This window comes from Sinohyriopsis cumingii, chromosome 13 (assembly GCF_028554795.1).
Source record: "Sinohyriopsis cumingii isolate HCF-2022 chromosome 13, ASM2855479v2, whole genome shotgun sequence".
In the NCBI taxonomy this organism is placed as follows: domain Eukaryota; kingdom Metazoa; phylum Mollusca; class Bivalvia; order Unionida; family Unionidae; genus Sinohyriopsis; species Sinohyriopsis cumingii.
In genome coordinates this window covers 37,406,453-37,428,756 of record NC_142973.1, presented here as the reverse complement: position 1 = coordinate 37,428,756, position 22,304 = coordinate 37,406,453, and the positions used below count along the sequence as shown (strand labels likewise).

At 33.9% G+C, this 22,304-nt stretch overlaps 1 protein-coding gene across 3 annotated transcripts in view; it reads right to left on the bottom strand.

Annotated features, from left to right (window-relative positions):
* Positions 1–22,304, bottom strand: part of LOC149785221 (liprin-alpha-1-like) — a 152,320-nt gene that overhangs the window by 67,113 nt on the left and 62,903 nt on the right. For all 3 annotated transcript variants that reach the window (XM_089979042.1, XM_089979043.1, XM_089979044.1), the window contains exons 9-13: positions 15,916–16,110; positions 12,075–12,151; positions 9,951–10,050; positions 8,611–8,828; positions 6,638–6,695 (exon numbers count right to left, since the gene is read on the bottom strand). In XM_089979042.1, coding sequence (XP_089835168.1) covers positions 6,638–6,695; positions 8,611–8,828; positions 9,951–10,050; positions 12,075–12,151; positions 15,916–16,110 — 648 coding nt within the window. The remainder of the gene's footprint in view (positions 1–6,637; positions 6,696–8,610; positions 8,829–9,950; positions 10,051–12,074; positions 12,152–15,915; positions 16,111–22,304) is intronic.

The window sequence follows — 22,304 nt, the reverse complement described above, 5'->3', positions numbered from 1 at the left end:
GCATGCATTGGAAAGCAAGAGAGTGAAATGTTCCAATCATTCAATTAGCAATCAGATTATATTTGTCACATAATGGAAAAAATCTGATTCTACATCAACAAACATGTTTTTAACAAATGATGGCTGAAGTAAACCATGAGATCAGATCAAAAATATTTCTAGTCATGGACCCTTTTACTATCATAAAAAATATTAGTCTTGTAATATTATTCTAATTTTTTTCTTTATATGCAGCAAATAAATGTACATAAACATTTTAAATATTATTTGAAGAATTACTGTAATGTTTTCCTTTCAAAGTATTTTCTGTACCAGTTCAAGCCTTACCATCAGAACACTGTCCAAGGGAGATTACTATCTAGTCTAAACAGTTAGCTTCATTTGCGTTTGCTCCCTTTACATACAAAACTGACCTTAATCAGTGAATACTTTGTTAGAAATTTGTAGGACATTTAGTTTGCTGCTATTATAAATAATACAAATATATTTCGTTAGTGGAAATGAATACTATGCCAGGGACTTGGAGAGACTGATCCCTACAAGCAAATAAAATTGCAAAAAAGCATAATAAAATCGAATGATTTAAATGTTTTGGACAGTATACTTTAGCATTATATATCATTATTATCATTATTATGTCACTTGTGACATCCTGAGGTGTTGCAGTTTTTGAATAATAATTGACATTTATGATATCAGTTCATCAGGCAAATTATTACAGTAATCATGTTACAAATAGTTCTCTGCTCTATATACATTTTTTTTTTAAAATTGCAATTCAGCTGGGAACATTAAAGAAATTTAAATGGAGATGCCTTTTATGAACTGCAGCATTTGCAGAGATTTAATAAATGAAGAAAAGTCCTGTAACTTATTTATTGATAAAGATACATAAAAAAATCCCTTCTGATGGTAAAGAATTTATCATAGGAGTAAGTTTTTGTTAATAGTTTTCATGCTCAAAATTTTCTGATACATTTCAATTAGTAAAAAGAATATGAAGTGCTTTTATTAGCTGAAATATTAGTGACTAAGTTACTTTGCATTTTCAGGGCATATCATGCAGCAATTAATGAAATGCTGAATTTAAAAAAAATCAAACCATTCATAAGTCAAATCTTTCTTCAAACATAATGAATTCACAAGTAACAAAGCAAATGCACGTAAAACCAAAGTATTTTCAAGTTTTACTGAGAAGTTTCAATATCCAAATTCTAGTCTACTGGAATCATATTAACTGTAATTAATTCAACAGCTAGTTAAGAGTGAGTCAAAATGTTACCTGACTTACATGACAAATAATCATTTATCTTGAATTAAACTGTATGCACTGCAAGATGTATTAAATCTTGGGGGAAAATGTTGTGAATCCATGTACAAAGATTTAAATTTCACTTACTAAACATGTTTTGTCACAACTGCATAAAATCAAAGTGCACCTAAACTCTTCCTTCACATAAAGGACACATGAGTATAAAGGACATTTTCTTTAGTCCTTTGTCTGACCTTTATAGACAAGTTTCACTGTAAAATGTTACCTATTCATACAAAACATGGCATGATTGAATGTTATAATGCAAATTTGACTTTAAGTGCAACCAATGTATTTATTTTTTACATGTTTTAATTTTACTTAAAGAATGTACCAAACTGAAAACAACTGACAACTATCCTAATAATCAGACTTAAGTTCATGAGATGAACACTACCTGCCAACACATGCTGAACATAACATCCAAATCTCCTAAATAACTTTAAAAACCCAAAGCACCACAGACCACAACTTTCAAATCAAGCTATCGCTTATTGCATATTTTTAATGAAGGTTGCATGCAAACAAGAATGCTTTACATTGGAACTGAGCAACTTGTTATAGTGAAGCTGATTATTTGACTGATTGAGTTCTCACAGATGATTTACTCGAAATATGTCTTTTCCTATGGTAGCAGAATGTGAAACATAAATGTGAGCCACTGCCTTCATAAATTTACTCCATATACCATAAAAGATCATTGTCTGCAAGTTGACACCCACAATGAAAGCATCATGGTAAAATGTATGCCTTGACCTCAAGGTCAAAATATTAGGCAAGCATGCTTCATAATGACTCATCCAACTGTAACATTGACAACAACGTAATACAGGAAAGTCAGTATGTCCTAGCGTCATAATGATTCATGCCAAGTTTTTAATAAATCTATCAAGGAGTTTAGGAAACAAAAGCAAATGAAAAATAAAAAATAAAAAAAAAAATTGTGACCTTGACCTCATAGTAAAATAAGTAAAACAGCATGTCAGAAAATGAACTGCTTTAGCTTCATAATAATGTCTGATGAGAATCTATCAAAGGGCTTGGGAAATACATGCACATAAAAAGATACATAACTAAAACCTCAGCAAACAATTGACACTGCTGCTGCCACAGGAAAAGTGACTTCTATGTTTTGGTTGCCACTAATGGGGGACAGACCAAAGAATTATTCTCAGAACTAACTCGACTTTATTATTGGTTTATTGGAACCAAAATATAAGTCCCCTAATTCTTCAGATACAGTATAATGAAAACTCATTCATCATAACTTGCATATACTGGATATATCCAATGGTAAGAACATGCTTGATGATAAACCCACCCAGCAACATTGTAAAAAAACTATAAATATCTTTTGTCAGTTAATATGCCCACCTTATACTTTATGAATTTAGCAAGTTTGTCCCATAAGTATAATCATAGGAAAAATGTTTTTTTAAATGTCTCCAAGTGAGTTAAGATAAACCTTGCTCTAATATATCTGATAAAAACAAACATTTTATTTCATTTATTAACTTATTTTCTTGGGAATTATTCCTCAGTTATTGCAGATAAATGCCCTTAACTGTAAAAGGCTGTAACTGAAGTAAACTATACTCATTATTCACATCTGTTAAGACAATATCAGAAAATTAGATCAAACCTGTTCTAAACTGAACTAGAAGAAAACTAGAAAAAAAAGAGTATAATGCTCTACTGACTGAAAAGAATTTCCAGGGATTCAAGATAGATCCATTTCTTATTTTCAATTCCTGGAAAAAAATCTAATATTCTTTTAGCAATAACAAGATTTTCAAATCAGCTGCTCTGGTTGGACCAAATTAGACATCATTAGAACTCTTTTCATGGAAACCCAAAGCGAATATGAGCATCCATTCGCATGGAGTAGCAAGACCAGGATCAGCAGCAATTTCAGTCAGTCCCAACTAGACACAAGAATTTTCTGGTAAAAAAATTCATTTTAAAAAGTCTTTCCATATAAGACTGAATACCAATAAAAGTTTTTTTCAAGATGGCTGCCAAGGTGGCCATGCTGGATGTTAGATGATAACCATTTCAAATAAGGATCAAGTAAACCTCATAAGAAATCTTTCTCAGTGAAAACACGACTTGCAATAAATGATAATAGAACAAAAAAAGTTAAGATAGTGGCATTTTGGCAGTGTTATGTATATGTAATTTAACTGATTGTTTTAAATTGTTTATTTCTATTCCATTACATGCTACTCTAATGTAATTTTGTTTACTGGATTTGATATTGTCCAGAATGGAGTTCAGTTCTGACAGTTTTTCTTTATTTTTATTTTTGATGTAAACAACTAATAAATGATACATTGTATTTTTTTGCTGACATTATTTCACAGTCAGAGACAGTTTTGGTAACAACTTTTTTATGGGGTTAGTTATATTTTTTCTCAGTGTAAGAATCATTAAGTTGAGTCAAGGTCACAGCTGGTCGACGTGATATTTATCATGTAACAAGCTTCTATTTCTTGCAAAAGGTTGAACTCTTAACCCTCATGCGGGAATCTGTTTTGGGTTGTAGTTAGTTTTATAGCTGATGTTATGATAAGAATTCTCGCAATTGTGCCTTAACACTTGAGACATCAAGTTTTATGTTGTGTCCAGTTTGGGCTGAGGTTTTTTTTTACTTTTCCTCAAATTATTGAAATTCAAGTGATTCTTTTCCCTAGAAATACATTAGTGCTCTGATAAGTCTTGGACAAAGACACTGCTTGGAAATTCTACAGAATTAAAAAACCAGAATAATATTTTCTGCGATTCAACAAGAGACTGTTGACACACCAATACAATGCTGACTATTACAGACATCATTGCTTTCCCTTTTGGGTTCTATCAAGATTCAGTGAGAACTTTTCATTGATAGGACTTGTGCTTTTTAATTCTTGAATTATTTTCGGATTTAATTTGCAATACTGTAAGTTTCTTTTGTCATTTTTCACTTAGTAATTTAGGGAAATGAACTATTTGTTTAATTTTACAAAGCTTGTTTTCTTTCCTCTTTTCTGTTACTTAGTTCAAGACTTGTAACAGCAGTCAAATTGGATGTCTCAGTGGCTACAGACCAGCTATACATCATGAGAAACCTTCTGGTGAAAACCCCATGCTGATATGACTTTCCATTCAGAAGCAGTAACAACAACAACAAGAGTTTGAAGATTTCTGCCATGTTAGTCATAGTTGACATCAGACTGATTGCGTTTTCATGTAAAGTCATCAAAACTTCACAAGTCTTCTAGTGAAAATCCCATGCTGATATGAACATCCATTCACACGGATTAGCAATTTCATGATTTTTAAGATGGCTGCTGTGGTGGCCATATTGGAAGTCTGAGTGGCACTAATGGACCAACTAGACATCATAAGATGTCTTCTGCTGAAAAAAAAACCACGATGATATATCTTTCCATTCAATAGGAGTAAGAATAACAAGAGTTTAAAAATAACTGTATGACAGCCTTACTGGATGTCAAATAAGCAATTATTGGACCAACTCAACATCATAAGAAGTCTCTCAGTGAAAATCCTATGTATGACTATCCATTCTGGAGGTGTAGTGATAACAAGATCAGCAAGATGGCTACTATGGCAGCCATACTGATGTCTGAGCAGCACCATTTTAATTTAGGACCAACTAGACTTAAGATTTATGTGTGTGCAAAGTTTCATGGCAATCCTCCAAGCAGTTTAGGGGGAATAGCAATAAAAAAACTTTTGCTAACTGATGGATGACAGATGTCAAATGATGGATGACAAATGTACAATAAACAGGCCAACCTTTTAAGCCCTTCTGGTCTATGACCAGCTGAGCTATAAAAAAGAAAATGAAAAAGATTTTAAAAAATCATAATAGCATAGCTGCTTCTACTAACTATGGATATAAGTTCAGACAGAAGGCTGTCTCAAACATAGAACTGAGTTAATCTGACAATTTTACCATGATATATCTCATGCATCACTCTAATTAAAAGAAATTTAAACCAGCTGAAATTTCACCCCATCAAATTGCTAGGCCAGACCTAAGTCCAGACTTACTTTCTGTTGGTGAAATTTAGGTCTTGTGTAAATTTAAGATAGTACAGTGTTATAATAATGTGAGATATGTTGCAGCGTTAAATATCAATCACATATGGAAAGGTACAAAAAGAGAAGAGACACAGCCTGTTATTAAAGAATACCCATTACATCATGATTTAAAAAAATGTTTTCACCCTCTCTCAAATATACATATAAAACTATACATACCTTACTAATATCCAGATAGAAAGATAAGAGATGCCTCTGTAAACCATTAAAACTATTATTTTACTTACGTATTGGACAACCTTCTGCCTGAGGTTACATCCTAGACATTAAAACTCAAGCATGTGAGTAGCCATAGTAACATAAACATGTTCAAGTTGCCATAGTGATAATCATTAAACACCATGCAGATGGTTTGATTAACATGCTCTGTCCTTCAACAATCTAAGCAAGTGAACCTAGCAAATATTCCTATTCAAACAAAAATGGGTAACCTCCTCTTCTAGGCACATTCCAATTCATTTATCACCAAAAAATATTGAGGCATTCAAATGAAAACTTTAATACAAAAAAGTACAAATTATAAAACTATCCTGGCTCACCATTCTAATCAAATTTGTCAGTAAAAAAAAAATCAGAAAATAAAATCACTTAAATAGCAATGGATATCTAGAGTAATTATACTGAACCTTTAAACTAGCTGTTTTCCACAAAAGATGATGGACTTCATAACACTAATTTTTTAAAATAATGCTTGCACCATTACTGTCCAAATACCAAATTCAGACTATTCAATATATTTAAATTTAAAAATCAAATGCATTACCCAACATTTGGAAAAAAATCCAAACTTAACTCCACAATATGAGGCACAATCAATGGAGAAAAAAGAAAGAGATGAAAATTAAAATTAAGCCATATCTACAAAGTGGTGATCTGCTATCTACATATTTGAATGACAGAGCATGTTTTGAACATCAGGATACGAGGGAAAAGTTATGAGAAGAAAAATGCACGTCAATGAAAATTTCAGGAGAGAGACTGCTAATATATTACCACAAAAGGGTGCACAATATTTATCAAAAGCACTGGGAAGATGACCTTAAGAAAATATAATTTCAAGGTCACACTTCCCAGACTTACTGTATGATATTTTTGAAGTAAATCTCTCGACTGATATGTTCGTGGAGTGGGGGTTGATCGCCCACTTAGGGGCGGGGAAGTTCGCTCGTAACCAGAATGCCATCTGCTGGCTATGGCATCAAGACTGCCGCTTCCTACCCTGCTTTCCAGCTCCTCAGCGCGCTGTTCTGTACTCTCTTTTTCTTCTTGGATCAGTCTGAAACATACCATCAGCAAATAAATTCAACTATTAAAGTTTATTTTGCAAGTTTTGCATTTTTTATTTCTTCTTCATGATTATGTATAGTTGTATTTTTTACTTGACCTTGTCCAAAATCAAGCTCGTTGTTCCTGACTGGAGACAATAATGTTTTTATTTTGTTTAACAAATAATACATAGCTAATATTTTAATATGAGTGTGGGTTAAATATCAGGAGAATTATTTTAGACTGAGTCAAGCCCATTATGTTTACTACATTCTTTATTATAATTTTAGTAACAGACCATGTCTAATTATAATTTATATTGTTCTACAAATTAACTTTTTGTTCTACATCTGGACTCTTCTTTTGTATCTTCGTTTTTCATATAATCTTATTAACTTAAGAAATTAATAATTCTTGCTTTAACATGTTTAGGCAAAATCAATCTTTTTGTTGTGTTCAGATCTGATTTGGATTAAATAATTTATTCAAATTATTATTCACTGGAAATACAAAGTGCTCTTAAATATTGATCTTGGACAGAAATATTAATTTGGTATTGTAGTGAATTCAGACAAGGACATTTTGGAATATACTACTGTGATTAACTGGAAGTCTTTTAGCATATCACAATTCAGGCTACAACACATTAGTACACTTGAGACTATCAGGCACATCAATACATCCATTGTTGAACTTGGAATATCACTTGAATTCAAATTTGAACTTCATACATATGGATTAGTAACAGATCTTTTAGGACTAACTGGGACTTAATTCATAATACTGTAATTTTTTTTAAAATTTTCACTTTGTTTTCTAGGGAAATATATTATTTGTTTTTTTTTATAAATCTTGTTGGTTTTTGCTCTTTTCTGTTACTTAGTTTAAGACCATAAAGTCATAACTCCATAAAATTTGGTAAATATTATGGTGCTGACCAGAAGATATGCAGTCACATCACTCTCATACCAATAGTTTGTTAGAGTTATTGCCCTTTTCTCTTGTATGAAGTTCCAATTGAATTCCAATGGTATTCCAAATACATACGAACACTGAATGTGTTGATGTGCTAGCAGTCTTTTGCTTTATCACAATAATACAATCCAAAATGTCCTTGTCTAAATTTTCTATAATTCCAAATTAATGTTTTAGTTTAAGAATATTACTGAGCACTTCAAAAGCTGTCAACTAGTTTAGGAATTTCCAAGTGAAAAACATTATGTCCAAGACTCAGAATAAAATACACATGTTTACCATTAATAATGACTGAATATTTAATCCACAATCATTAAGAAAATGTTAGTTATGTGTTCTGTTGTTTGCAAAATAAATGTCACTGATCAGGTATACCATGAATTTGATTTTGGACAAGGTCAAGTACAAAATATAGATGTACATATATAATCATTAAGAACAAAATTACAGTTAATACTGATTAAATATATATAAAAATAGTAATCCACCAAAAACTGCAGGACTAGAATGCACTAACAAAATTGTGTCATATGAAACTACAGGACAAAAAAGGTAATAACTTTACCAAAATACTGCAAAACACAGCGATTTGCTGAAATGCACATCTTCAAATGATTACCATAACATTTCAAGGCAAGTCATCAAAAACTGTGGGACATTCTGCAGTAATGAGTGCTGGATGGATGGACAGACAGACAGACACTAGGATTAATATATACCCATGCTAAGAGGTGGCAAGAGCATACAAATTGTAATTCTAAAACACTCCCAATTTCCTGAAGCTCTAAAAATTAATTAATTGGAACATTTCAAAAAGTGTCATTCAGTACATGAGACTTGGAATTTTTTTTTTTAAGTTAAAATTTACGAACAACTAGGTGCCATCAGCCTCCATCTTAAAAATCATGGAAATGTACCAGAAAACAATGCTTGCTTCAACAATTCTTTACCTTATCTCATTATTTATTGCATCTAGCTGTTCCTGCAACATCAGTGCAAGGGTCTGTGCATCTGTAGGGCCAGTCGGTGACATCAGATCAAAGCCACCAAGCATACTCTCATTGTCATCAGTACCCTCTGTATCACTAGTGTCAAAGGCGAGCTGAACATTAGCAAGAACATTGGCTTGTTGCAGCTTCTCCCATTCTTGTTCATTTAGGGTGTTTACCTGGAAACAAAATCAAGTCTTTTTATATTAAACATCCACTGTGTAAGAAGTTAACACAACTTATTATTTGGTAATTTCAACACTGCAAATAAAGGCAGAATGCCTTCCATGTGGTAAAGGAAACCAGAGATATAAAATGTGTTTTATGTTGGGTATTTATGACACAACAAAACAATAACATCACTTAGTGCTAAGGCAACTAAATGACATGCTTCAGGACACACCAAAGTAGTCAAATGGGCTTGATCTGATGGTAGGATTCAAACCCACACCTTTTCAGACACAAATCCTGCATGCTAACTGTAGAGCCACCACAACTCTTCTAATGATAAAAACGTTAATGTCAAGATTAATTCTGAGAATTGTGATTCCATGTTTCCAGTAATTATCTTACATTTGGCAGTGCAAACATTTTTGTTGGAAAAAGGTAAAAATCAAACTTCATTCAGGTCTTCTTTACATTAAGCATCTTACTCAAATTTATTTCAATCTATTGAGTTGAAGTCAAACTGGGGACATAAGTTCAAGTCAAACTGGGGACTTAAGTCCATTAGAATTCTTTATGTTAAGCATCTTATTCAAATTTATTTTAATCTAAGTTCAAGTCAAACTGGGGACATAAGTGCAAGTCAAACTGGGGACTTAAGTGCAAGTCAAACTGGGGACTTAAGTCCATTAGAATTTGCCTGAAAACTGTGAAAACTGAACATGTCCTGTTTTCCAAATACAAACCTCAAACTTCATTCCATGAAGTCCTTCTAAAAAGTCATGTGCAGAAACAAAATATAAAAGGCAGTTCGAAATCAAACAGGGTCCATAACTCTGTCAAAGTTTGCAAGAATCTGGTGAAAACTGAACCTGACCTAGGTCTTCTTTATGTGAAGCCTCATAAAAAAATTCATTTTGGTTCATCAAGTCCCTCAAAAGCTTAAATTAAATTTGGTTCATCAAGTCCCTCAAAAGCTTAAATTAAATTTGGTTCATCAAGTCCCTCAAGAGCTTAAATTAAATTTGTGGTGGACGGACATGGGTAGCACTATTTATCCACCCAACAGCTATGGCATGAACATAAAAACATCATATCAATTATGTGATATTAGAGAAGATTTTTCTTGGTCTTACCTTGGTTGAATCCTCGCCAAGGGACTCTCTCCCTCTCTGCTGACGCCGAGGGACACTGTCATCAGGACTTGGTACAAGGCTGGGATAGCCACCACCAAACCTAAAAAGACACAGAATCCTGTTATACATAGCAAACAATGCAAACAGCATGCAACCATACAGAGATTAAAAAAACTCTGGGCTTGAATTTGAGTTTTCGCTATTGACCACCCAGTAACAACATTTCAAATGTAATATTTTAATGGTCTTCACAGCCAGTTTTACTTATCATCTCAAGTGAACAGTGCAGTCAGCCCATTACCTAACTGCAAATCTGTGTTTATATTATTTGTCTACATTATTTGCAACTGGTTGGCTTTGGGTAAATACTTAAAGAAACAGTTAAAGTGCTGGATGAATTTGATCATATTCATAAATTGACTTTTTTAATGTTATAATCTTCAATACACGAGTAAATTCATAGAGTAAAATTTACCTTAAAGAACACATTATAAAAGCCACTTTTGAAGAAAAAAAGTCAGTTTCAGGAATCCCCAATGCAAATCCTGTTATAATTGTTCCTTATATAATGGAAACCTGTCTAACATGTAAAGATGTGTTTTTCTCCTAAATATGCACATTTTCACTACATCTAGAAAACAGTGTATCACCACATATGTTAATATTTCTGATAGAAAAATGTAATAAATGTAGTTCACCAGTTTGCTTGCAGCATGGGATTTTTTTACAATTACATTTTTTAAGTGTTCTTTTTTAAACAGTTAATCTTGATTTTTTATTTAAGGCTGATGTAAGGGGATACGGAATGTATCTTTATTTTTTTTATTCCAGGCTGGTATAAGGGGATACGGAATGTATCTTGATTTTTTATTTAAGGCTGGTGTAAGGGGATACAGAATGTATCTTGATTTTTTATTTAAGGCTGATGTAAGGGAATATGGAATGTATCTTGATTTTTTTATTTAAGGCTGATGTAAGGGAATATGGAATGTATCTTGATTTTTTTATTTAAGGCTGATGTAAGGGGATATGGAATGTATCTTGATTTTTTATTTAAGGCTGGTGTAAGGGGATACAGAATGTATCTTGATTTTTTATTTAAGGCTGGTGTAAGGGGATACAGAATGTATCTTGATTTTTTATTTAAGGCTGATGTAAGGGAATATGGAATGTATCTTGATTTTTTTATTTAAGGCTGATGTAAGGGGATATGGAATGTATCTTGATTTTTTTATTTAAGGCTGATGTAAGGGGATATGGAATGTATCTTGATTTTTTATTTAAGGCTGATGTAAGGGAATATGGAATGTATCTTGATTTTTTATTTAAGGCTGATCTAAGGGAATATGGAATGTATCTTGATTTTTTTATTTAAGGCTGATGTAAGGGGATATGGAATGTATCTTGATTTTTTATTTAAGGCTGATGTAAGGGAATATGGAATGTATCTTGATTTTTTTATTTAAGGCTGATGTAAGGGGATATGGATTGTATCTTGATTTTTTATTTAAGGCTGATGTAAGGGAATATGGAATGTATCTTGATTTTTTATTTAAGGCTGATGTAAGGGGATATGGAATGTATCTTGATTTTTTTATTTAAGGCTGATGTAAGGGAATATGGAATGTATCTTGATTTTTTTATTTAAGGCTGATGTAAGGGGATATGGAATGTATCTTGATTTTTTATTTAAGGCTGATGTAAGGGAATATGGAATGTATCTTGATTTTTTATTTAAGGCTGATGTAAGGGAATATGGAATGTATCTTGATTTTTTTTATTTAAGGCTGATGTAAGGGGATATGGAATGTATCTTGATTTTTTATTTAAGGCTGATGTAAGGGAATATGGAATGTATCTTGATTTTTTTTATTTAAGGCTGATGTAAGGGGATATGGAATGTATCTTGATTTTTTATTTAAGGCTGGTGTAAGGGGATATGGAATGTATCTTGATTTTTTATTTAAGGCTGGTGTAAGGGGATATGGAATGTATCTTAATGTGCAGCTACAAACATAAAACTTTCCTGGAAACCTTTCTATATTAAGAACACCTGTCAATACAAGACAAAATTGTTTTGGCAGTACTATAGATTTCAATGCATCAAATGATGAGATATCTGACCTGGCTAGATGTTCTATTTGCTGCCTTAATGTGTCCACTTCTCTCCTGGCTCGCTGATAGTCGTCTATTGTTCTCTCCTGAAAAAAAGAAAACAACATCCATGTTGGCAGCAGTAATTATCAAAATAGACAATGGCAACTCATTTCCTTAAAAACATATTTTAAAAGAAAACTTTCAGGTAAAGCAGTCTTTCCCTTTATGATCATCTGTGTGCTTCCCAAAAATTTAAACACATTTTTTTGTTTTCTGACACAAAGGATAAACACATTGCTATCAGGAATTGTTCAATCTCCAACATAGGCACTGTTATGATGGAGTAAGTCTGACTAATCTACTGAGCTCTGACCAGTCTCCTCCGAGTACAGACGATGTAATGATGGAGTAGGTCTGACTAATCTACTGAGCTCTGACCAGTCTCCTCTGAGTACAGACGATGTAATGATGGAGTAGGTCTGACTAATCTACTGAGCTCTGACCAGTCTCCTCCGAGTATAGACGATGTAATGATGGAGTAGGTCTGACTAATCTACTGAGTTCTGACCAGTCTCCTCCAAGTATAGACGATGTAATGATGGAGTAGGTCTGCCTAATCTACTGAGCTCTTATGCAACTTAACAACATGTCATGCAGACAAATCAACCTCACTGCTTCTTTAACTAGAAAAAGTCCTCCAGATGAAAACATCATGTACTCAGAATCACCAACCAAGAAACAAATGAAGCAGAAAATAAAAACGTAACTGTGATGCATAAATTCAAAGAAAACTGGAGGAAAGAAGTCCCTTGGTACAAGCCATTGACAGCTGTTGGGGACATTTAGTTCTTGCACTTGAGATCAGAATGACTCTACAAATGCTGGAAATGCAAAAGGCATCTGGTATAGAAATACAATGTTTTGCAAGAGGTAACTAAATGCAGCAAAATATATCAGAAGAAGGTCACTGGCACTGATGAGGTACAGCATATGTTTAATGCTAATCTGGAAGCAGTCACTGACCATGTCAACAATGCTGATGGGTATATATGTGTGCCTGAACCTTAATGACCAACCTGACATATCTGAAAATTAGCAAGGTGTACAACCCAAAGAATATTATCAGGGTACCAAAGTGTCTGTAAAGAACCATGGGAAAGAGTTTATCACATGTATTGAAGAGACAAGGAAAAAGATTCTCTCCATGTGGTAAGCAGATCTCAAAAGACCTCTCCACAGTCCTGAATATCAGAAAGCTGCCTCAAAGCAATGAAGAAAACATAACTCATGGTTCAGAGTCTTTGGAGAGGCTTAATATCAATTTTAAATGGGGAAAATCCTCCAGTTGTCCCTGAGGAAACTGGGGCATCTTACCCATCCTTGAACAAATTACCGTTCAAGACATAATGAGAAGGAGTTTGCTGAAATTAGCCAACCAATGCTTCAAGTTGGTGCAGATTTTTTTTCTTAACTTTGTTCACTTCACTGCCAAGTCATCCCACTCACCTCTGTGCCGTGTGGGAGAAGGTTCACTGTTAATAATGCCATACAATCAATCGAATGAAACGATATTTTGCTGAAGTCTGTCGATCAGAAAATATATGAAGCCAGGCAAGAGCTTGACAAAAATGTAAGCATCAAAGAAATAAAGCAAAGGTGAAAATGCTTATTTCCTTATGGAAGGATTAAAATAATTGTGTTATTTAGATTACAAAGGGAGTTATGTTATTTGTATTACAAAGAGGGTTATTGCATTATTTAGATGTCACAGGCAGTTATTATGGATTTGAAATGCTTTCTAACATGTAATTTGTTGATTTGTAACTGTTGCAGTAAAAGAATGTGATAAAAATTTAAATGACTCATTAAACTCTATGACTTTGGAATAAATGTGCCCTAGGAAGAAGTATGTTAAAACTGATAAAAGTATAATTTTCATGACGGAGTCAGTAAACTAGGTTAATTGGTTATTTGGCTTATAAAGGTATGTATTTGTTTGTAGTTGTGCTGTAAAAAGAAAAAATAGACTGTAAAAAGTGCAACTTTATAATGAAAGGAAAATGAACTAATAGATATGACGACTAGACAATTTTTTTTTTTGCCTATTGTGCTAGTTTGTTGATTTGTAATAATGTGAGAGACAGAGACAGTGACAGAGACACACACACATAGACAGACATAGTATGAGTGGATTTTTTTAAACTCTCTGTCTTAAACCATGCTGGAAAAGAGAGCAATTACAAATAGAATATGATAGGATGTATTGTATTAGGGTTTAACAACACACCAGCACAATACTGGCAATATGTTGCTTATTAGAAGTACAGTTCTCAAAAATAAATATAAAGAACTCTTCAAAAAATAATATACTCACAACGTACAACAATACAAGTGGAAGAATATTAAAATTCTGTACATTAAATACAATATAAAGGTAACAAATACATATTCCTTAAAATGTAGGTCAAAGTTCATTGCATAAATTGATTCCTTCAAAAGTCCATCATTTTCTCTGGCAGTATATCATCATAAAATTAATTAGTTCACAACAACAAAAAACTTGTCTATAAAACTAGACCTAAGAATAAAACCATATTCCAAATTTCATGATTTTCCTCCAAGTAGTTTAGTGGAAGCAGAAATAGCAAACAGATACTAATAGATCAAAAAAAGGGGGTTATAGTAGATCACTGCTTATCACAGGACCATCACATAAGCTTTTCTAGTCCTCTATCAATATGGTTACTAAAAAATGAACAAAAAAATCCATGTATCAATTTAAACTGCATGAGATTTTAATCATAAAGTTCCTTCAGTTCACATAAAAACTTCTGTCTCAAAAACTAATGTTATGTCTCAAAAACCAGACCTCAGAATAAAACTAAACTCCAAGTTTCATGACTTTCCTCCAAGAAGTTTAGTGGGAGTAGAAATAGCAAATAAACACTAATGTATTATGGACACAAAACCATCAGTTGAGCTTTTCTAGTCCTCGATAGTCAAATTAAAAAATGAACCAACAAAAAATTTAAATATCAATTTAAACGGCATACCTTTTTAATCAGGTCATCAACATGGAAACATGTCCACCGTGTTTAAATTGCCAAATCTGGAGATTTGGGTATTATCAAGGACAAAAATGCAAACAAAATTTAAATAACATAAAATCTCATCAGGTCATCAAATGTCTATCATAATTCATTAAATGGTTTTCACTTGGTAACAAGCTTCCCTTGACAGATGTAATCACAAAGATGGATGGACAATGCCCAGATGTTGGACAGATGTCACAAAGATGGATGGACAGGACCCAGATGTTGAACAGATGTCACAAAGATGGATGGACAGGACCCAGATGTTGAACAGATGTAATGTTCAAAGATGGATGGAAAGAACCCAGATGCTGGAAAGATGTAATGTGACAAAGACAGAATAATAGGGCCAAGATGTTGGTCAGACGTAATGTGACAAAGATAGAATAACAGGGCCAAGATGTTGGACAGCTGTAATGTGATAAAGATAGAATAACAGGGCCAAGATGTTGGACAGATGTAATGTGACAAAGATAAAATAACAGGGCCACAATGTTGGAAAGATGTAATGTGACAAAGATAGAATAACAGGGCCAAGATGTTGGACAGATGTAATGTGACAAAGATAGAATAACAGGGCCACAATGTTGGAAAGATGTAATGTGACAAAGATAGAATAACAGGGCCAAGATGTTGGAAAGATGTAATTTGACAAAGATATAATAACAGGGCCAAGATGTTGGACAGATGTAATGTCACAAACATGGACGCAAAGGGCCCAGATAATTCCCATTTAATTTCTGTGAGGGCTTGAAAAAAATATTCTCCCATCTGACCTTTTCTTGCTGGTTATCATCCAGTGCCTTTCGGACTCGCTCTAGTTCTTGTGTAAGCTGATTTTTCTCTTCCAGTGCTGACATTTTCTCCTTGAGGTGGAGCTGCAATCGCTCGTTTGACTCTGTCAACAGCTTGTCAACGGTTGAAGATAGTCGTGCATTGTGATCCTCATTCATTTTCTCCCTCTGTCTGGCCTGAAAGAAGTAATGCAAGACGAATTTATGAATAAATCACTAGATCTTTGACTTTTATTAAAAATAATATATTGCATAGAAAATGATTATGCCAAAGAAAGGTGATATATCCCTAAAATATGTTACTAAGTATTCAATCTTATAAAAATTTGATCATTTTTTTTTTGGGGGGGGGTCATGTATTGTGCACAAATTAAACAATATTCTAGATCACTGAAATGTAAGGCAGTTCAACACAGACATAACTAGCATAGCATCAATAATATGCAAGTAATCAAAGTGACACATCAGTTGGTATGACATAAGTCAATTAAATACTGCATAAGAGCTGTTTCATTAAAACATATATGGGACCCAGGGAAGGCACTTTTAAAGTGGGGTACTAACCCACAGATGCAATGTAGAATTTTTGTATGATTTCAATACGAACTCTGTAAGTCAAAGTACCCTGGCATATATGTATATATATATATATATATATATATATATATATATATATATATATATATATATATATACACACACACACATACATATACACACACACCTCTCCCTCAATAACTCGTGCACAATGGGGTCCACAAACACAGACCACACTACAAGCGAGGCGTGAGTTACCATGAGTTACTGAAGGACCCAGACCTGCCAACCCAACGAGTTAGGTCTAAAAAATATAAATAACTGCTATTTTGAAGCTGGAAAACGTAATTAAAAGTCGACACAGCAACAATAACATTATGTTCAACTGAAAAGTTTGTAAAGTATGTGTAGACCTTATTTACCACTAATACAGTTGCAAAAAATTTAGTTCCAACCCTATGCAACTCAATGGCTTGTTGCTATCTCAAAACTTGACATAATTCTTGGAAATTCTTTTTCCATTTCATATGACGATGGCAATCATATCTCCTGCCACAAGATGTACTCAAATTGGCACATGACTTCCAACAAACACAATTGTCCTTTTCATCTTTTATTCACAAGAATATGAATATTCCTTTTTATTCTTCCTAACACTTTCTAGAGGCTTATGTTCCATTTCATCTTAATCATTCAACACTTTTGGGATGCCATTTTAAAAAAAATCTATAATCAACAGTTTGATTATGCAGATGCTTTGCATGAACAAATTGGTGCAGCTTAAAGCATCTGGGGTGCTGTTGTAAATTTAGCCTGGTTCCCTAACTAATTCTAATATGAAACCTGGATCCAAATAGAACACTGATGAGTCAATTATCTGGATTTTTCAGCAATTTTTCATTTTTCTCTAGTTTTTGCTTGTATGCTGTAAATCCGTATTTTAAGGGTAATTTTCATAAGACTTATGGCAAAATCGTAAGAGATGGCTGGTCTGGGGACCTCCAAATATTAAAAAAGATCGCTCTGACATCGAGAAAACCATGGGGGGGGGAGCAGCATTAGGGAATTGGTCTGTTTAATTACTGAATCCTCATTTTACAATCACGTCAATAATAATTTTTAATAATGCACTTTTTCTAATGAAGTTGTTCGTTATTCTGTTTAAATAAGATTTATTTTCAAAATGTCCAACATATGAAAGACTGTTCCAATTGGTTTCAACAACCATCACATGTACACAAAAATTATGTGTATTACATCAAAGCTTTTTGTTTTCTTGAGGCTGGTCCCCATAGTGGTAATAGTATCATGCCAAATTGGGAGTCCAAATAGCAGGGAACTAGACTAACTGTTGATACACCACCAAACAAGATTCCTTTTTTACACAAACACAACATTTATTTCATGAGACAACTGTCTACGTTGAATCTCAATTTTTGTATTGTTCAATTTAGTACAATATTGATGTCGTGATTTCATTGGAAGTAATAATGAAACTTCTTATCATCTTTTGAGGATATCTCTAAGTGTCAGTTCAAGAATTCTCTAAAACTCACTTGCCCACAAGTGTCTGTATCTGTGAAACCAAGCTCTATATTTTATGAAGTATTCATTTTGCTTGGCTGCCTTGTTATCTTTGATCACAGTTATGAAAGAGTTGGTTAATTTAACCCTTTACCTCATAGAGCATAGTGACAAAGTGCAGCGTGCTATAAACAGAACACCTGTTACCTAGTCGACAGCATATGCATAGGCCTGCCTGTGAACTGTTAAGCAATGTAGTGTATGTTACGTTTAACGGCAATTTTAACCATTTTACATTTTTGGTACACATCTATTATATGTGGAAAAATTTAAAAGTAAAGTCCAATTGTTATAGCTGTGTAATTATTTTTCACAGAAGAATTTTTTATGTGCTTTAAAATCTTGAGAGAACTCGTTCACCGTCATGTCAGTGAGGCCACGTGACCAACCGTAGCTGCCATTTCCCATACTCGAAATTTACATGTTTTTCATCTGCGTCTACATTACTAAGTCATCTGAATTTGTTGTTGTTGTTGTTGTTCAAGGGTTTAACGCCATTTTTCAGCACAAGATAGGCTATACATGGCAGCCAGTATAACTGGCGGAGGAAGAACCCTGGAAAACCCAGAGAAGGACCACTGACCCACGAGAAGCTACTGGCAGGCTTTCCCATGTACCCATGCTAGCCGAGCCTTGGACTCGAACCCACACAGACAGAAGTGAGATGGCAGTGATCTGGAACGATGAGCGCTTTAGACCACTCGGCCACTTGGGGCCCCATCTGAATTTGATAATTTATAAAAACTAATTGCTGCCTACATCAATATCAGAGCCTTTACCTAAGTTATTGAATCTTTCAAAGTTGTGATTCTAATCGTGAAAACTTTGTAAGTACTGAATGAAATCCGCGACCACCATTTTGGAGAGTGGAGATTATGACCCAGTTACTTTAAATAGCAGATATTAACCAGTGCATAAACAGCGACCACGTGATCTGACGTAATTGTCATTCACAGAAATGAATGTAGTATCTAACAGGGGGGTTTTCCCCGAAGGTGGCGCTACGAAAACCAGCTCAAAATGGCTGATGTTTACAGCAGGCATCAAAAAGCACTTCCATGCGAATGGAGTAGAGACGTCAAAAGGCGCTTCCATGCGAATGGAGTAAAGGCGTCCAAAGATGCTTGCATGAGGTAAAGGGTAAAGGTAATTTATGTTACATACACAATGACATTTGTACGTGTTCGATTGATCAAATAAAGTGAGTTCACCCAACACATGACTGGGGCCACTAGATTTTATGTTTTTTATGATTTTCATGCCTTTTAAATTTTCTTTAATTCCACCTCCTTTATTTGATTCAAAAGACATAATTAACATGAAATACAAAGAAGGCCAGCTTTAAGTCAGTGCAACAATGCAACAAATACTTCCGCAAGTCAGTTATCAAAACACGGTCGGCACTTAATTGGGTTCTCAGACATAGCAGTTACAGTAGATTGACGCATTTTACGTTTAATTACAAGAGGACGCATTGCATTTATGATGATTACACTTAAAGGAACTAAAAGACAGAACTAGTACACAAATTTCAATTGATAAAAAAAATTATTTAATTTGTACTTATTTATTAAAGTACTGCCTCCACTTGGCGTGACATTTTCATTGGTCGAAATTTCCTTACATATCGTTAATTGCGGTGTACTAGGAATGTCATTTAGAAAGAAAATGTAAAAAAACTGTATGACCTATTTTTAAATTTGATATTTCATAGTGTTGATTAAAATTTCCAGGTCCTATCTACCATTTTCGATGATAAAATGAGCGATACATCAAAGTTTCCGTTACCAATTTTTATCACAATTTTCTTCAAGTTCAACAAATAAGGATCAATTTTTGGAGTATTTAGGGGTTTAAAAAATGGAATCCACACCTGACCCCGCATTATAAGCGGGTTCACCAGTTATTAGGGCGCGAGTTACTGAGAGAGTGGTGTGTGTGTGTGTGTGTGTGTGTATATGTGTGTGTGTGTATGTATGTATATATATATATATATATATATATATATATATATATATATATAGAATCTTCAAGTTTAATGTTTCAAGCATTAACAGTACGGGCCCCAATTGCTTGAGTATTGAATAACCTATTTCCATTACTGCATTAAAAATCAGGAAACAAAGCCCTAACAAAGTTAAAACATAAACTGCAACATACAAAAGTAAGGCAAAAAAAATGGGTCACATCAACCTACTTTTGAGATAATGATGTAGTACAGTGGTTCCCCTCTTTTATGCCTCCCCCCTCTGCCTCTCACCACTTTATATGTCCAGAATTTCATGGCATCCTAGAGTTTGTGTTAAAAAGTACCCTCAAGGGCTGCCACCCATCTACTATGGACAGCGATTGGCATAATAGTGCAAAAACTCTAAAAATGTACTCCTCATGAACAGCCACATAATGGTTGTTTAGAAAGAAATCTCACTAATATTTTTTTATTTCTCAACACATTGATATTTGTTCCAACACATCGATAAAGTAAATTTAATCCATACCAATAATCTGATTATCCTTAATGCAAATTCCTTAGATGTCACTTAGATAATAAAGTAAAGTATTGTTCAGCATTTGTGGCTTTTCTCTGACTTTACATGATGTACTTAACTGGGTATCATACTAATTTTTTTTTAAGTTGATCATGTGACAAGCTCATATCCTTTGTAAACACTGAGCATACAGTGTGATTACTACAAATTGCCAAATATATAAGTTGTTACAAAAAGTGTAGGGGGCCCCAAGTGGCCAAGTGGTCTAAAGTGCTCTGCGTTATGGATCACTGCCATCTCACCTGTCTGCGTGGGTTCGAGTCTCGGATTCGCCTAATGTGGGTATGTGAGAAAGCTTGCCAGTAGATTACTGTGGGTCAGTGGTTCTTTCTGGGGCTTTCCTGGGTTCTTCCTCCACCATTAATATTGGCCGCCATGTATAGCCTATCATGTGCTGAAAAATGGCGTTAAACCCTACAACAACAAAAACTGAAAAGTGCCATCAGACATTATCAGTTTAGAACAAAAAGTGAAAGCAATTCGACCTAACGAAAGGTGAAAGCAATTCGACCTAACGAAAAGTGGAAGAGTCCTTTGATCACTACTATAAAATTTAATTACATAAAGATTCAAATAAACAATGTCAATATACACTAAACTGCAGTGAGTAGAAAAACATAATCGATGGGCATGGGGGATAGTTACAGTCACATGTTTGTGCCCAAATTTTACTGATAAGGAGGTTTTGCACCACTAATGATGATTATTTATAATGTTTTAAAAATAACATTAATAGAGTTTTATCACAACTCTATAACCCGAAACATTCCTGTGGTTTTTTAAATGAAAATAATTCATGTTTAAAAATTAGTTTAGCCTTGCATACATTAGATGTAGTTTAGACTCACATCTGTGTGACCACCCACTATAAATACCACCCTTCATATAAGGCCACTTTCCTAATGCAGAAGAGGTGGCCTTATCAGAGGTGAAGAACTGTACTTATCAAGATGCATTCCTTAATCAAGTTCCATGATTCCTGGTACAGCAGTATGTGTACAGGGGTAAAAACAAAAAGTGGTCTTCAGCTACACATACAAGTTTAACATGAGCCAGCCAAAAGTGACATGTAGGCCACAGTGACTATCTTTTTTTAATTAAGCATCTGGTTGTTAATAAATATTCAAACAGTCATTTTGTTTGATGACTCCAGCTAGAATGGTGAGCGCTTGTGATAGAGCCCAAATCAGTGAAGCATGAAATATGGGTCAAAGTGACCTACTTTAGTGATGAGGATGTAGTGCTTGTAAAGATGCATCTTCTCACCAATTTTAAGAATCTTAGAATAACATCACATATACAGGGTGCATACAATTTATTTGGTCATGAATTCAAACCTAAGCAGGTAAAATGTGAAATTAGGTCTGTGAGCTTCTTTTGTTGTAAGGGTGTATTACAAAGAGATGCAGAAATAAGCTTGAACCAAAGATAATGAAGTATGAAACATAGGTCACAGTGCCCTACTTTTGTAATGAGGGTGGAGTAACTGTCAATACATATACACCTCCTCATCAAGATTCATAAATTCTGATTATCAGTACATCTACATGGTGCAAAGAAGCCAGAAAGACAAGTAGATTGAAAAATGTATTTGTCCTGCTGAATCTTCACTAGTCCTTCCCAACTGTAACTCTACTAGCCATTGGTCTACTGAATTTATGAAAACTACTCGTCTGACATGAATTTTAATAGCCTTGGGAT